Below are 17,819 nucleotides of genomic sequence, written 5' to 3'. Positions count from 1 at the left end.
CACTTCTGACTGAACAGTGATTCACTTAAAAGAAGAATGAAAGAGCTGGCTAAAACCAGGGATAAGTAGATACTTTTAGTAAAAGCAAACTAGCTTAGGGATGGGTAGCCAGCAGAGTGATTATAAAGACTTCCAGTGACTGGTAACATCTGGTCTGTATTCCCCTGTCCCAGAGGAACTGATCACCTGCCTACTCACAAAATTACACATGGCATAGGAGCCAGAAGAGGTCACTATTTAAAACAAGTAGTTTAGGGAACAGTTACAGCAGTTCTACAATGGGGCTTCAGTAACTCAACTGGCCATTGCAGCAAAAATCACCCCAAGCCTTCACAAAAAAACACCTAACCCCCCACTGCTACAAATCCTTCCCAGTCAGTCAGTCTCCACTGCCTATCTGTACACTGAGACGCTGTCACTTGAGTGACATTCACCATTTCTTCCGGAGTTGGATGTCATACTTTGAAGTCAATTTAAAGCTCATGAACAATGCCAGGTTTACAGCACTAAATCTGAAAGGGGGCAGTGTTGTTTAACCAGAGAGTGGTGCTATCTGTCAATGTTAATTACAGCTCTTCCTGCTGGGGTTTTTACAAGAAAGTAGGCCAGCAGGAAGCGTCATTATATTACAGCCTGTGGCTCTGTGCATGTGTTCCTAAGTTGACAGTCAAGAGACATCCTTTAGCATTCTTCACTGTCTTTTTCAATATGAAAAACAAACTGCTCACATTGCATAAAAGGATGAAATATGCTATCGCATGCATCTGCTAGAAGAGAAAGATACAGGTATGCAGAAAGCAACTTCCTATTGAGGTAACAAAAACAGTTCCTGGTGTGTTTGTGATTTCAGATGTTCCTTTTCAACTTACCTAATAAAACTTATAAAGACTATTAAAATGAAACTTTCCTAGCCTTTCCTCACAGCCCTCATCTCTGTTAAAAAAAGGACTGATTAGCTGACTTCCCAGGTGATAAGGCTTTGAGGGACAAAGTAAGAGAGGAACAGCTACCAAGGAAAGACATACTGCTGAGCTACCCATCCTGAACAGAAAAAGCTCAAAACAAAAAAATCTGAGTTAGTCATGACACGTCCTATGCCTCTGTCTTTCACTTCTAGGTAACCCACTCAATGAGGATATTGAATTCAAATGATACTTTAAAAAACACTATCATTTCAAAACGTTAATCAAATATGAAGCAAAGATATGCATCAATATGGAGTAGACTTAAGTACTGTCAAGAAAGGGAGGTAAAGTTTCAAGGGACTATGAATAGTCCTAGGAAAAACATGATGAAAGTTTACCAAGCATTTGAAGATACCTGTGGTCTCTAAGTTACTTTGACTTTTTCTAAAATGGTGACCAATGTAATGGATTTACACACTCGCAAATGCTAGTCCTAGTAAATAGCTACAAACCATACTACTTTCTAGATTCAGAGTTCCTACGTCAACTCCATCGATAAAAATATTTTTCTTTTAAATTCTATCACTTAACTGGCTGTAGGCAGCTTTTCCAGAATAAACACTTTCGACAAAGGATTATACCTATGAAACCATAGAAAAAATGGCTTTGCATTTGAGAATTAATCTGAAACTGAGCTTTCTGCAACTTCTAGTACTCAAAATCCTGCATTTTCCATTAATAAAAAAAAACAGAAGTAAAAAAAAAACCACACACAACACCACAAGCCCCCCCCAACCACCACACACTCGTTTGAAAGGAATCCTGAAGCTACACTCAAAACACCCTCACCATCCAACACTAAGCAACTGACTTAATAACACTTTATCTGGTAACTTTCCCAAACAAAGGTTACAGATCTCATAAAGCCTTTTGTACAACTCAAAGTATCAAGAAAATGGTATTAGTCCAGTTTTATGAGCTTAATTCTTGGTAGACACTAGAAGACATGAAATGCTTGGCCTTATTTTTTCCCAGAACCATGCAGTTATCACTGTAGTCTTCCACAGAGCCAATTTTCAACTGCTTTGTTTTTTTTAATTTATATATACATATATTTTTGTTGTTGTTCTTTTAATTTTCTACAAGGAGAAGATTAGTGATTGACTTTTAAAACCATTTATTATCCAATATTTCCTCTCATTTTTATTGTTATACCCCTTAAATTAGGTATTGCCTAAAGAAGTTGTCAAAAGAAATCATTTAGGAAATAATAAGAAAACCATTTAAATGTAAGCATTTCCGAATCCAGCTTTGGAAGCCTGACAAATTTGGTTAAAAATTCCAGCAGAAATTAAATTATTAAATTAAAATTCAAAATCAAAACTATGGCCATGATGTAGTAACATTTACGTATGCTATAAAAAAAAGTTTATGCAATATTCACCGATGATTCAAACCCCAAACAATTAAAATTGAAAAGTCACATTTCAACGTGTATCAAGTAGAATAAAGACCTAGTAGGAAAAGAGTTCTTACCTTCATAGATAGCTTTGAAGCCTTGAGCACTGACAGCAAAATCTGTGGTGAAACAGAGGGTGAGGATAGATCCTGTGCTCACAATAGATGATGGAAGCTGAAATCCAGATAACCTGTGCAATAAAAAGGCACAAATTACTGTAACTTTCTTTTAAAGCACATCAGTAGGTGTGATGAGCATTATGATGAGCATCATATTTCTACATCCGAACCGCCAACGCATTATGCTCTTTACCCTGATACAGCCTCTAAACATTCACTGCAAAATTTCAAACATGTTCTTGAGCTTTTTAACCCTCCTATTTTAACATCTGTGCACTCTCCAACAAAGAAAACTAAAAGAAAGACCTGTTTGTATCTATTGAAGACAAAAATGTTTTTGATAAGATTCATTTCAAGATGAAGACAGGTAAGTTTAGGACACCTAGAAGTAGATACCCAGGCCTTGGCTCACACAGAGATACCCAGCGCAATTTGAGATAGCATGGACTATCCTGTCTGTCCTCCAGCTGCTGCTTCAGAAAAAGAATGGATCTCATATTTTCAATATCATATACAGTAACTGACCAGAAAACACAAAAAACCCCCAAACCCTGCCGTTTAACAGCTTCAGAAAAATTACCTTACATTTCCCATCTTATCAGCAGTCTTACCTTTACATACAAACCAGAATTTTGGATAAGCTGTAATTACACTGCAATACTGATTTTAAGATAATTTCCCCCCAAAAAAGTTTTGATTCATTTTGAGGATAAAACAGATGGAAAAAAAATGTTTACATGCTTTACTGAAACATTACTAAAGACAACTCATTAGACCTGGCTGATACTAGTGAGATGTTGGTTTGTTAATGATTAGAGTAATTTTGCATAAGTAAGATGTAAGACACCATTACTGTCCCACAAACCCAAAACTATACTGTCAGCTTACATCACTAGCTAATTCCTGTATTTTGCAATAGGGGTATGTGATCTACTGGGAATAGGACAACGCACTGGAAAGCCACCTTTTGTTCAAGTTTCACCCTGAAAGAACTTCTTGAATTCAGGCACTGGAACAGCTCATAAAAAAAAAAAACCACACACAAAAAACCCACAAAACCAAAGAAAACCCCACACACCAAAAATGCTTTGATATATTTTTTGATATATTTTTAATCTGGATGGTTAAGAGAATCCATGCCTCTAAAAAAATCCTGCCTTTGAAATTTATTGTACAATGATGCTATAGTTCATTAATTGGCATCTGGAACTGCAGAAGATAAATAACTGTAAACATACTAGTACAGCAGTATCACTGAACTAGAAGTTCTTTGCAAAATTAGGCTTATTTAAGACCACTCTCATATATAAAAACATATAAGAGGAACTCCATGCTTGAATTACATCAGTCAGGTGGTTCCCCATCTCTTTCCAATTTTGAGCTTTGGAAAACAAATAGACACAGATGAGTCAGAGATCAAAGCCAGGAGAGCTTTAAATACAGATGAAGGCATACAGTCAAGGCAACATAAGTCAGCAAAAAGCTTTCTGCAATTTCTTCCTTTCTTTTTAAACACGATTGTCTCCCATGTGCTAATTAGCTGTTTGCTCTAATCTTTTCACCTTCTGTGTACTTGTCAACCTATTACTCCTATTCTTTTCCACCTCATTTACTTCAATTCCAGAAATAACCAGGTTGATTTTTCCCTCGATCCTCAAACTGCAGAACTACCATAAGGCTTGCCACATCTTATGTTCAGACTTTTGTATGTTCTCTCACCTTCACTAGACATTGCATTTTTTAGGGATATGAGCCTCTTGTTCTATTTAATAAATTAGAGTGGTTATCACTACTGCCCTACATCTGGAGTGTACTGTATGACAGTTCATTATTAATTTAGTGTATGTATTTTCTGCTCTTACTTACATGTCTCTTCCTTCTTTGAGAAGGGATTCAAAGAGTTCTGGTTTTAAGGGGGTTTTTTTGGATAGCACTACAATATTTCCTGGATCTAACATTTTTTGCTGAAATATAGGAAACTAGCATGCATTGTAGGGGAAGGAAGGAAAATCAGGTTGAGACACACAGAAAGACAGAAGCAGCCAGCCTCAACACTTCACACTACATAGGAGACCTAAAAAAACCCAAAAAACAACCAAAAAACCCACACACCACCACGACAAAAAGACAAAGAAGTTTTATCAATGCAGAACTATACAGCTTTAGCTACCTCATTCCTGATCAGTGTTTGCTCCACTTGGTATGGATTTGGTTCATACAAATGAACTTATTTGAGCAGTGACTGGACATCCTGAGCTCTTGTTATGATTTCTAGACCTACCTGCTTTGATTCTGTTATGATAATAAGTATCACTCCTACAATATGGATTCTTTATCTGTGCAATAAAAAAAATTGTTTCTACAGTATCCCTGTTGAAATACTAGAAGATCATTCTTTAGGCTAACTGACACTGGAATTCACATTAAAGGAAGACAAATATATTCTTTTATACCTTAAGTCAGTGCACTTAAAGCTTTTATAGACACAGGAAAAGGCAAGTATGTGGTAAACTTCAAGGAATTTGTACATCAACTTGAAATCTATTTTTTCAAGTTCTTTATATTACAATAGTCCTAGAAAAGATTATGGAAAAGTCTCAAATAGAAAAATTCCGTATTTCAGTCATTCAACAGACTACCTGGGTGCCTCTACAGTAGCCTTGCTGCCTGAAATATTTCTGAAAGCATCTTTTCATAGTATCCTAATAAATTCAGTAGAGATCAAATGCCATGAAATTGAGTGCAAACAAAAACTAGACAGCAGATGAAAATCTAGTGTTATTCTTCAGACATTTCCAGAATTAAAACACTGCTAACCTACCAAGTCATTTTTCCCCCCCTTACTAACATTTTCACTAGGTAGTTACAGCTCATGAATTATAATGTGTTTTGCACATTCATTTCATCATGCAGAAAAATCACACACCTTCACATGTTGCTTTGGAAATGTATCTTGGCAATTAATGTGTAGGCCTTTACTGCAACCAAAAAGGGAACTGTTTAGACAGACAAGTGTGTGTGCTAAGAAAGCAGAATCATTTCAAGTCCCTCTGCTAATACAACTGTCATTTGATAAACTTGCACTACTTCATACTGAGAATATAGCAATACTTTAAGCTTAAAATATTGCTACTTCCTTAACTTTCAGTAGCATTAATCTGCACAAAATGCACACACTAAAATACTTTTTAACCACAGATGGAATACATTTGGCTTGTCTATAAAGAAGAAACAGAACTTGTAATAGAAAGCACAGCAGTACACCAGTACCGAGTTTAGCCTCTGTTTCAGGGGAAAAAAAAACAACAAAAACCAGCACACATTTCATTCTCCATTGTCATTTCATAGATCTTGACATTCAGCCATTTCTAGTGATAATGTATATAAATACATAGATTTCCCACCGCCCCACCCCCAATAGCATAGCAACAGGTCCAGCTGGCTCTGCTCAGAACTTCTCCACCCTCTACTTGTGAAGGCACATTTTGGGACTTCCTGGTACTAAACAGATAGTGCGGCAAGTCCTCTGGGGGTTGGCAATATGGTTAGGGGTCTGTAGCAAACGGCGTACAAGAAGAGGCTGAAGGAATAGACTTGTTGAGCTCTTAAAAGATGACAACTAAAGGGTGAACCTTACTGCTGTCTTCAGCTACATATTGGAGCAGTATAGAAAAAGCCAGGTTCTTTTTGGAACTGCAGAAAGGATGGGAAGCAACAGGCAAGATGCAACATGAGAAATTCCAGTTTTGTATTAGGAAAAAAAAAAACTACCATGACGGTGGTGGTATATTGGAACTGATGCCCAGAGAGGATGTGGTATCTCCATTCTTGGACATACTGGAAACTTGATAGTGTCCCGAACGACATGATCTGTCTTCAGACTTGGCTCCAATGTCAGCAGGAGATAAGATCAAATAACCGTAGTGTCTCCTAACCCAAGTTATTCAATGAATCCATGACCCATAAGGAAGGCATGGGCACAGTCCCTATCACAAGCAGCTGATGTAAGAAAAATGAGAACACTCAACAGTTTCTGAGGAAATACAGAAGTACAATCAGATCAGCCTAAGAAGTTTTAGGTTCTTTGCATAAGTTTATTAGGGACTGAACTTCTGCTGAGTGTAGTTACAAAATTTTAGCAAGTCCCAGCTGTTCACATAGAAACTGACAGGCCTTCAAGCATGGTTAAAACTGAACTGATCTTTGCAAGTGTTTTGAAGACATCCTTGACACAAAAACAGCTTCACTCCTCTTCCCGCCAATGCGAACTATTACATTTTTGTTCCCAGAGTCACCAGATCTTTTTAACAAACATTTTGCACCACCCTCATGGCTGAAATGGTCAAATGAAGCTTTCCAGAACAGCTCTATCAGAAACAGCTGTCCAGCATGAAGAGTCTCATATGATCAGGTCACCTTAACAAGAGTATGTACTGATTTCACAATTGCCAAAAACCAGTGAGCAGTTGCAAAGGAAAAAACAGAGGCATTTTCACCATTTTATTTGCTAGGTTATTTATTCCTACAGCTGCCTGTAGTACAAAGTGATGTGTTCAGGTTACCACACGTGACAAAATTTTCTGAAGGTTTAATGAATATTCTTGGGAAATTTAAGAGCCAAAAAAACTTAGACCAAGGGGGGACCCTGCACCCATAAGGACTGATTCTTTTTTCAAATCAGGCCAGTGAAATCTATGAAGACACATTATTATAATTAGAAGGAGAATCAGATCTGTTAAACATTTTTAGAACTGTGTCTGACATATACACACACATATATATATACGTATGAGCTCTGCTCATACATCTGTACAGCTTGTTCCCAGAAACATTCTCAGAGGAAGTAACTAGAATCTATTTGGCTAAGACAAAACATTCTTGCCTGAAATTAGCTATCAGATGTCTCTTGCAAAAGCCATTAACTAAGAGGATCAATGTTATTAATAACAAGGTAAAGTATAAGTCTAAGTTTAAACGAATTATCCCAAAAGCAATTTGGCACAAATGACAAAATCCAAGATTTTTTTTTTTCCCCTCCCTCAAAATCTGTATAAGGAAAAACCCTAACATTTCTCCCATTTTACCATGAAGTTATATAGGTCATTAACTGCCATAGGAAACACCAAAGAGCTATCTGCCATCAGTGTCATACCTTTTCAGGTTTTACGTACTATTCTTAAAACTGTCATCTGATGTAGAGGAGATCCATAAGCTCATTCCATATCAAACTCACCGTACCACATGAAAACACAAAGTTATTGGCAGGTACCACCTCAAAGACTATGCTGATCCACCGCAGATCAGAAAGCGAGGCAAGTCAAAGGGTACCCTTAAGGACTAAAGCTTTAGGCTATCTACTTTAGTTCTCCAGAAATACCTCACTGCACCACAGTAGTTGAATACCAAGTACAACACATGGAAAATGTTTAAAAGATGGTATCTCATATTTGGCTTAACTGGAAATTATCCTAGAACTATACTGTCAATAAAAAGCAGCCAAACCCCTTCCGTGTTCTACGCGTCCAACGTCACCAATAGTCAATAATATGTATACGTTATTAGGCATAGGAAGAAAAAGGAATCAAGATCAGACTCTATGGATTCCTGGCATTTATTCCTGATTTTATTAATGCCTTTGTGGTGGGTTGACCTTGGCCAGCTGCCAGACCCTCACCCAGCCACTCTCTCACTGACCCTCTTCAACGGGACAGGGGGGAGAAAATAAGATGGACATGCCCCTGGGTCAAGATAAAGGCAGGGAGATTACTTACTAATTATTCGCATAGGCAAAACAGACCTGACTTGGGGAAAATTAGTTTAGTTTATTGCCAATTAAAATATGTTTGGATAGTGAGAAACAAAGATAAATTAAATCAAAACCCTCCCCCCACTTCCCTTCTTCCCAGGCTCAACTTCACTCCTTCATTCCCAGCTCCTCTACCTCTCCCCTCAGGCGGTGCAGGGGGATGGGGAATGAGGGCTGGGCTCAGTCCATAACAGCTCCTCTCTGCTGCTCCTTCCTCCTCACACTTTTACCCTGCTCCAGTACGGGCTCTCCACGGGCTGTGGTTTCTTTGGGAACCATCCACCTCCTCCACCGTGGTCTCTTCCACGGGCTGCAGGGGAATCTCTGCTCTGGCGCCTGCAGCACCTCCTGCTCCTCCTTCCCTCACCTTGGCGCTCGCAGAGCTTTTTCTCTCACTTTTTGTTCCCTCCTCCCCTGGCCGGGGGCTCAGCTGTGCCCTGCGGCGGCGGGTCGGTTGGAGCCGGCTGGAACCGGCTGTGTCCGGCACGGGGCAGCCCCGGCCTCTCCTCACAGGGGCCGCCCCTGCAGCCCCTGCTGCCAGCGCCTGGGCACCTACCTGCAGCAGTACAGCCTTGATGATACGAGGAGAGAATACTCAGAAGCATCATCTGTTCAAGTGCACCTCGATTTTATGTATTAAAAAGTCAAATCATCAATATGTTATCTTAGTAATTTGAATCAGTTTAAACTACCTGAACATATCAATGACAGAAGAGAAGCTACTGCAGTAATTTACAAGAACATGGTGACTCCAGTTATTCCACAGAAAATAGCAGCAACAGTATGAGAACAAATATGATTACAGGATACATATCCCTAACGTGACCTTTTATGAAGCCATACGAGCTCTGAAGTTCCCTTCTACAAATAAAGGGGAGACTGAGAGCTTGTCCCGGTTTCGGCTGGGACAGAGTTAACTCTATTTTACAGTTAGTTAACACTATTTTAAAGCTTTGCCAGGTGCCAAAAAATAAACACTTGCATCTTCCTGGTTTTGAATCTGGAAAACTGAATAGGTGCATCTCTAACCAAAGGCAATAGTTATAATATGCTAACTTTCGAAACAGTTGGTGCTAGCCAACTGAAATTATCTCAGAGAACAACGCAGTTAAGAACAAAGCAGTCTTAGTTGTGTATGAGCATGTACAGTACTTCAGTCGTGTAATTAGTCCTCTCCACACACAGCATTTTTGCATCAAGTTCAGAGTTGGAAGTTGACACTAAGTAGACAAAAGTACAGCTGATCAAAAAAAAGTTTGTATTTTTTATTTTTTTTTTTCTTTTCCTAGAGACCAATTATTTAAAAATAAAGCTTCTCTCAAACTTTTTTAAAAGCTTAACAGAATAGTTGTAAGGGTTTAGTTCAAAGTTTTTCTTATGGGTAAACTTTAGTTCAAGCCAGAGACTGATAATTCAGAACAGTCCAATAAGTATTTATTTTTACAATTAGAAAAGATGCATGTAAAGGCAGCCTCAAGACTCAAATATTTCCATAGGATTGATTTCTAGCCAATGACTGATCGGGTATTTTTCCCTCCCTCCCATAAGACTTATTTCAGAGATAGAATGGCATCTGCCATAGTAAAGAGATACTTTTTAAGGTTAATGAGTAGTAAGTTTTATGGTGAAATTTCACACACCAAAATGAGAATATATGATATTATATAACTATTCTTACACAAGTTTTTAGTCATGCAAACGGTAGCCACCAATAAGGTATAATCACAAAGAAACAAATGTGAAGTGATTTTTGCAGTATTATTTCCCAAATCTTGGAGAATTTTCATCTCCTCTGTCCACTACCATAAGCTGCTGTTCTGGAGCAAAGCTCAACTCTTGCAAGTGCTGGAGATAATAAAAAAGCTTAAAAAAATAATTTAAAAAAAATCACAAAGAAAGCTGGCCGCAGCCACTCCTATGGGTCATGCTCTCGCAGGCTTATCTCCCTCATTATACAATCTGCAGAAGCCAGAAGAGGACACTTAAAACATTCATAGGGATTTCCCCTGTTTCGTCCATCATTGTAAGATGCATCCCTGGGGGCCAGCTCCTGTCCGTACTTGCTATCAGCCATGAGAAGAGTTACCCACAGGTTAAGACACCTAATGGTACATAAAGCCAGGAGACCAGTGTATCCGTTCCAGCAAACCAGGCTGTTACCTGCCACATGTGAAACCACAGAAGCCTTATCTTAGTAATTTACATCCATTCTGTTGCCAAGAGGAAGTGAAGATTTAAAACCTGACTCAGATGATACCATCTCGTACATGAAGGAATGAGGAGCTACTATAAGATTAGTACAAGATCTATAATTTATAACTGATTTTCTATCACAGAGATAGGCTAAATATATATATATTTAATCCCACTACCCCCGGCCTCAACTTTTTTAAGTCACAGAAAAAGGGAAGGCGTACAGAACAAATTGTTCAAGGTCAAGTTTTTCATTCAGAGGCTCTAATTTGGTGGCTTTTCTCAAGCTTAAGGTAACACTGACTGTTCCCTTAAAAAAACTTTAGAAGAAACACTGCAACAGGCAGAGCCTCAGCTCAGAGAGCCCACCCAATCCTCCACACAAGAATTACCCTTTGCTTCCCTACCTCTCCAGCATAAAGAAAACACACAGCAACATCTCCTCACATTGATGAGCATTATTCAGCTTTTTTTCCCCAAGAAAAAAAAATAATGAATTAAAACCCCTTAGCTCTCACATTTCTTCAGCAGTGCCTAGGTCTTCCTCAGTGCCACTTTTTCCAGGTTCAGACTCCTCCATCTTCAGGTTCTCTCAGGTTATAGGCCCACAACACCACCCCAGCACTGCTCTTCCAGTCCCCTGCTTCCCACTCTCCCTAAGAAACTAACTTCAGCACCCTCCCATCACATGGCCACGAGACTTCTTCCACCAGCTGTTTCCCTTACACCCCAGGAAACTCCTGCAAACATCTCAGCTGCTCCCTGATCCCTCATTTGATTAATTAACATCAGGTGCTCCTCCATCCTGCTAACTAGAGGCAGTTAAGGTGTGCGTACCTCATTAGAGGGGCACTAGCAGTACACAAAAGGCTCATCTCTTACCTGGGTGCTCTTTCTTCTGCAATTTAAGATTTATAATCTCAAATTAATAATCAGTTCTGAATAGGTAAGAAATAGATTTTTTTTAATTCAAGCCTTTCATATAGCTAAATACATGTATATTTTTTCCATGGTATGGTCATGTGAAAATTTCCTGATGTTTCCTGTGACTTTAGCTTAACTAGGAATTAATTGCAGGAATTGTAAAATTAGTATTTTGCTAGTAAGGGAAGGATGGAAGCAAAGAAAAAAGTTCCCTCAGTAAAGTCCAGAAGGTCCCTTATAACCAAAACTCACCAAGTTCAGTCACTAAGCAGAAAGAAGCAGCAAGCGTAATGATTTTTACATGTTTCACCTTCAGAAAAAGCAGCTGGTTTCTCTAGCTGCCACCAGTAGCAAGGCTCGCATCTGCTGCAGGAAACCCTGATGCTGCAAAGCAGTACCCTGTGACCGCGGTTACCGGGCATCAGCAAGGGAGCAGGAAAACGTGAGACGAGTTGGCCAACGCCAAACCAATGTGCAGCCGTGAAGGGGACCGAAGCAGAGGCAGGTGCCAGGAAAGCAGTGGGGCTGAGGGCTTCGAGGGGGTGCAGCTGCTGGCAAAGGCCTGGCAGGTCTGGGCAGCCAGCGGGCTCCGGCGGCTCCAGCACGGTGGGATTGCACAGCAGATCTGAGAGAGGGCAACTCCCAGAGCGCTCACTGCCAGTCAATGGGCCTACTGGGGTTTGTTACTCATGCTGATAAGAAAAGGGCTTGCCTAACGGGAGATCACACTACTTCCCCACAGTCCCAGGCTCCAACGTAGCGCAAGCTACAGAACAAAAAAGCCAGTTTATGTCTGAAATGCATGGCAGTCACTAAGACTGTCGGCTGCTGACTAAATGAATTGGTATGCCACAGCACTGCACTATGGCTGGGCAGAAGTGCCTTCTTTTCCTGGCAGACCTTATCATTGTACCATGTATTTTCTTACAATTTCTACCCATTGTACACAAAATGCAGCCACAGAAATGGTTTCATATGCCTCTGTGCTAAATGACATTGAAAGAAAACATCAGCTACTACTTGATAAAACTGGACAAAAATAAAGTAGTGCTGTAAAGACTGCCAAAAATAAAGTAGTACCATAAACCATTATTGCCAGAAGGATAAAAACAGTGTTTTACCTTTAAGAGAAAGAGGTTATTTCAGTTACTATAAAGCTAATGACTCTTTGTGCTTGAGAAAAAACAACTGAAACTTTAAGTAAGATCACATATTCCACGTTAACAATTATATGAGCAGACTACATTTCTGCCTTCTAACAGTACACAGATATTTAGACCAAAGGCACCTCTCAGGTGTGCTGGTATGAGCCCAGATGGACCAAGTAGAAGTAAAATTACACAGATGTAAATCAAAATGTGATTTGATTCAATTAATTAATAATTATATTCCAAAGAAATCCTATTTTTAGAAAATTATGTAAACAGGTTTCATAGGCTGAATTATTTCTTCAGGCCTGTTACCTATACTCCTGTATCTATTAGCTCACTAATAACAGTATGAGGAGTTTAATAATAAAATATATAGTAGTAAGACCATTGTTAGTAATAGATTACAGACGAGATTTAACATTTTTTAATTAAAAAAAAATCAGAAATTGAGTCAGCAAAACTAAGATCTCTCAGTGATTTTGCCACCTGTGCCTTGTCAAACAGTTTAAGATATAATCTTAGAAAACATTTGCATTAGTCAGTTTAAGCTTCATTATGGGAGTTTTGTCTGTTTACTCTCACATATGGATGTCACATCATGTTCAATCATCTTTTTGGTAGGTATGTTGCATTAATCCACAACAGTGTATGTATATAGTGATCTGTTATTTTACATAACTTCAGTTGTGAAGCTAGCTGGCACTTCCTATGTCATAAGGCTTTAGAGAGAGATCTATGTCAGGTTGGGAACAACATTACACCAATGAACAGTTGATTCAACTTCAGAATAAATGAGGATGAATTTTCTTTGAAACTTTGTTTTACGAATCCATTATAAATCATCCACAATGCTGTAGATTATATGCATGCTCCCACTTGTGAGTTGTTTGGAAATGAAAAATGTACATAACTCTTCATCTGAACAAAAAAAAAGAAAACAAATCAAAACACCCAAACCACAAAACCCTATCATAGGAACACAAATGGTATTTTATGCCTCTACTAAATGGGCTTTAGAGAGGAAAAAGTCAGTGAAGAGGACTCTCTTTCTCTTCACAGGCCAGCCGCTAGTAACTGAAAAATCACCCACATTTCCACCTCCCTAGGTTTTACAGGCTCACCTTTTATTACAGTATCAGAGCACCTCCACAAAAACCAGTGAAATGAAGCCAGTGTAAATGGAAATGGAATGATAACAAATGGCTTAGAAGCCCTGCAACACACAAAAATTGCCTGAGGGGGGAAATAAATCAATTTTGAAGCTTTCTTTTAACGTTTTTACAAATTGGATTACAGCAGTATTGCCAGCTGAAAAAAACCTACTCTAGCCTTTTTGGTGGCACCACTTTAAGCAAAGGCCTCAAGGCAAAAGAAAATATGCTAGCAAATATTTGAATAGATCAGATTTTAGTACAAACAGCATGTTTATCCTTTGCAGCAATAGGGAGGTATCTCAAAAAATACGTTACTGTCCAAGCATGAGTGTATTTAACAAACAGTTTATATAGTGCTCAATGTTCCTTCTGTAAGGAAGACTAAAGATTTGTGCCTAGAACTTTTTTCTGGGAATGTGTGAAGCTTCAAATGCAGCCTATGCTACGCAGTAAAATTCTGAATACTTCCATGGCTTTGCAGATTTCCATTATCTGTTTTGCACAGGGTAGACTGTCTGGGGTTTTTTTATTGCTCAATTCAAAATACATACTAACATACTAATGATTGAAGTCATTCCCATTAGTGATCTGGGATCTGACTGTTCTTCATATTTTTTATTGAGATATATCCTTTTGGATTAATGAAATAAAATAGGTCATCTAATTAAATATTTACATGTTTCTAAAGAGTAAAATATTCTATTTTAGCATTTTCTAGTCATTATTTTTCAACTGCTCTTGCCAAAATGGCATTTTTCTCCATGTTGCTGATCAGAATTTCTTAAAAAAGGAGAAAGTGATACAAAGTTAAAAACAACCTAAGTTTAAAAAAAAACCACCTTTTTTATACGTCTCATTTCATAAGCCAAACTTTAAAGCTGACTTTTATATGGTTTTGCAAGATTTGAGCTTAATTTTGTTTACCTAAATTTCTGTTCTCAGTAAATCAATCAGATCCAAAATATTAGAAGTTAGATGCCTTAATTTTTCCGTGTCTTAGTTTCCTATTTGCAAAATAAGGATAAAATTGCAAACTAAAAAGATTCTTTTGAATTCAGAGGGCTGGAACACCTCTCCTATGAAGACAGGCTGAGAGATTTGGGGTTATTCAGCCTGGAGAAGAGAAGGCTCTGAGGGGAGACCTTATTGCGGCCTTTCAATACTTAAATGGGGGCCTACAAGAAAGATGGGGACAAACTTTTTAGCAGGGCCTGTTGCGATAGGACAAGTGCTAATGGTTTTAAACTAAAAGAGGGCAGATTCAGACAAGATATAAGGAAGAAATTTTTCATAATGAGGGTGGTAAAACACTGGAACAGGTTGCCCAGAGAGGTGGTAGATGCCCCATCCCTGGAAACATTCAAGGTCAGGCTGGACAGGGCTCTGAGCAACCTGATCTAGTTGAAGATGTTCCTGCTCATTGCAGGGGGGTTGGACTAGATGACCTTTAAAGGTCCCTTCCAACCCAAACCAGTCTATGATTCTATGAATTCAAGTACAGTGCAAATTGTAGACAGATCCAGAGTTAGGGGAATAGGATGGGTATATTTAAGTACTTCAAATCAAAAGAAAGTTCAAATAATGTGCTATTGTCTCATTTTAAGCAATTCATTTTGGCAAATGAAATGTAGGGGATCTCCAGAGTGTCTGGAATTTGACTGGAAGTGTTTGTTAGAGCTGTAAGACAAAAAATTCTGTACTTAAGGAAGAACAACTGATGAAGTAGTTCCAAACCCAAAAGCTTTTGGAGCAATCGAGTGAGACCTTTCCTTCACCTTCTGTGTTTTTCCAAACTATGTACATTTTCAGCTTAAAGAATCTTCTCAGTGTTATTATATGTTATACATATTATAAATATGCCCCTAGGAGTCTTTTCACTTGATGAAATAATGTATCCTGTTTCAGAACTGAGGAAAGGATTTTCCTTCACTGTCACCTCATTATGACTTTGCTTTTTTTCCCTGAAGTTAATTGTTTTGACAACTCTATTTTAAAGGGGTCAGGCTTTGACAGTTTTAGACTATCTGCACAAAGCTCTCTATATTAACTTTCTGCTCCTATGTTTTACTCCCAAGAGGTACGACATTCTTTTTTTCAATGCAAACCTTTGAGGTCTGTCTATTATTTCTACCCATCACACTCAAAGTTTATATCATTCAGTACTTGAATACCTCCTGTCAAAATTGCTGCCTGGCTTGTTTGTCCTTTAAAAGAAAGAAATCTAGTGGGTATTTCAGTGGGTCATAAAGTTCATTTTATCTAAATTTAACTTTTAAAAAAAGTCTTTTGCAGATAACTAGTTTTGATCGTTTCAAATGGCACTTAAAAGAAGTGGTTACTGCTACTAATATGAAATAATGGCCAATTCTGGAAATGTTTGAGAATTATGTGAGTGCTTTGGGCTAACTCTACACTTACTGTATTAAGTATCATATACTCATATTTTCCTTCATTATATCACTTGTCATCTCCTTTGTACATATTTTGCAATATTCAAAACCTTCTGGAAGGTAAGTCGTCTGTGTAGTTCAGTGCTTCAATTTATACAACCTATGTAGAACAGCAGTAGGCTATAAAAGGAAGGGGGGAGGCACAGCACATACAAGAATATCTAACATAGGCAATCAAGACACAGAGACACGGATTTTCACCAGTGGATCCATTTACAGTGCAGATAGGTGGGACTGAAGGGCAAAACAGTGGTGCAGCTTCTTTCTTATCCTGTAATGAGGACCATATACCATGGCAAAGATCCAGAATCCGTGAGAAAGCTGCACACTTAGTATGTGCCTATGAAAATTGGCGCTGGTTGTTAGTGTATGCTGAAGCCCTTAATTTTGTATCTTTGCTGATATTGTTACCCGTGAAAACAATATTTAACTGCCACATTTTTAATATCTTTATTTTGCCACACTAGCATTCACCATCGTATTTCTTTGGTATAACAGTTAATGAATCTCAGAGTACATTGACTTTTATAACAAGAATTTTTTTCTTAACTTTTCTTAACAAAAATCATTATGTTGAAATGTCAGCTTATCATTATTTTCAGAATATCCTTGCCTCATACGTATCTTGTTGCAGTATATGGTGTAGTTTACTGTACTGAATTCCCATCGCGATCTACCTCAAGTTGCTAGTATGCATACAGATTTTAATGATTACCCTCAGAGTGCTCTCTTTATGGTGCCACCTTATCAATGTGCCCTCTGATCAGTAGATCTTCAACAAATTCAGAAGTAATGAAGCAGAACAATCTCCTGTTAAATTTAATAGTGAACAAATTTTGGTAGCTTCAGCCTGAAATATCACATCCCAAAAGTAAGTTTAGAAATAAGTCTTAATTGAGAGATATTTCATCTTTCTTTCTGAGCATTTTCTGTGGTTATATTTTAAGTCACCTCAGTAGAAGTTTGCCCTAGGATGCATAATTTGATGCTTGAGCTCCTCCTATCAGAACATTCTATCTTGTTCTCCTGTCCTTTAATCCTAACATATATAATGTATCATTTCAGGGCTCATGATCATCATTGAGATTATCTATAGTAATATCATTTTTAGTTTGGAACAAATTGTTTCTTATGGATGACTTGCCCTAACAACTGTGTTTAGGTGAGTCATATTTTGCTAGTTTAAAATGTTCTCATTCAAAGTGCTTCTTCCCAAGAAAGGATGTATGCAAAGTCTTTTTTGCTCATACTTTTAATTCCAGCAAACTTTCTCTTAAAATTGTATGGTAATATTTATACATTAGCCCCAAGCAATGGGTGTTGCCTAGTTACCTGAAGCAAGGTACGTATTAGGCAAATTCTGCCATTAAATGTGTAAGATCTCTGCAGGAAAGTGGTGATGCTCTGCATTATCTGTTAGACTATTGCATCTCGCTTGCTCCTGCAGATGGTCTTGAGAGAGCTGCCTGAAGCTGCCCTTAGTTACCCATGTGTGTCCAGATAATGCAGGATCTTGAATATCTGAACACAGGTAATAGTTTTAGTTTTGTTTACCTTTAACACAGTATTTGATACCACCAGCACACTCAGGTAGTCTGCAGGGTTCTGACATCCATTTCTACAGGCAGCCTACAGGCTACTCATAAGTACCTACAAGA

At 38.3% G+C, this 17,819-nt stretch overlaps 1 protein-coding gene across 1 annotated transcript in view; it reads right to left on the bottom strand.

Moving 5' to 3' along the window:
- The window catches only part of CSMD1 (CUB and Sushi multiple domains 1), a 1,238,313-nt gene that overhangs the window by 883,516 nt on the left and 336,978 nt on the right, over positions 1–17,819 (bottom strand). Inside the window, 1 exon segment of the mRNA XM_050893357.1 lies at positions 2,442–2,554. Coding sequence (XP_050749314.1) covers positions 2,442–2,554 — 113 coding nt within the window.

This window comes from Gymnogyps californianus, chromosome 3, assembly GCF_018139145.2.
Source record: "Gymnogyps californianus isolate 813 chromosome 3, ASM1813914v2, whole genome shotgun sequence".
Taxonomy (NCBI): Eukaryota; Metazoa; Chordata; class Aves; order Accipitriformes; family Cathartidae; genus Gymnogyps; species Gymnogyps californianus.
Note: the sequence above shows the minus strand (reverse complement) of the source record. Positions and strands in the feature narration are given on the sequence as shown.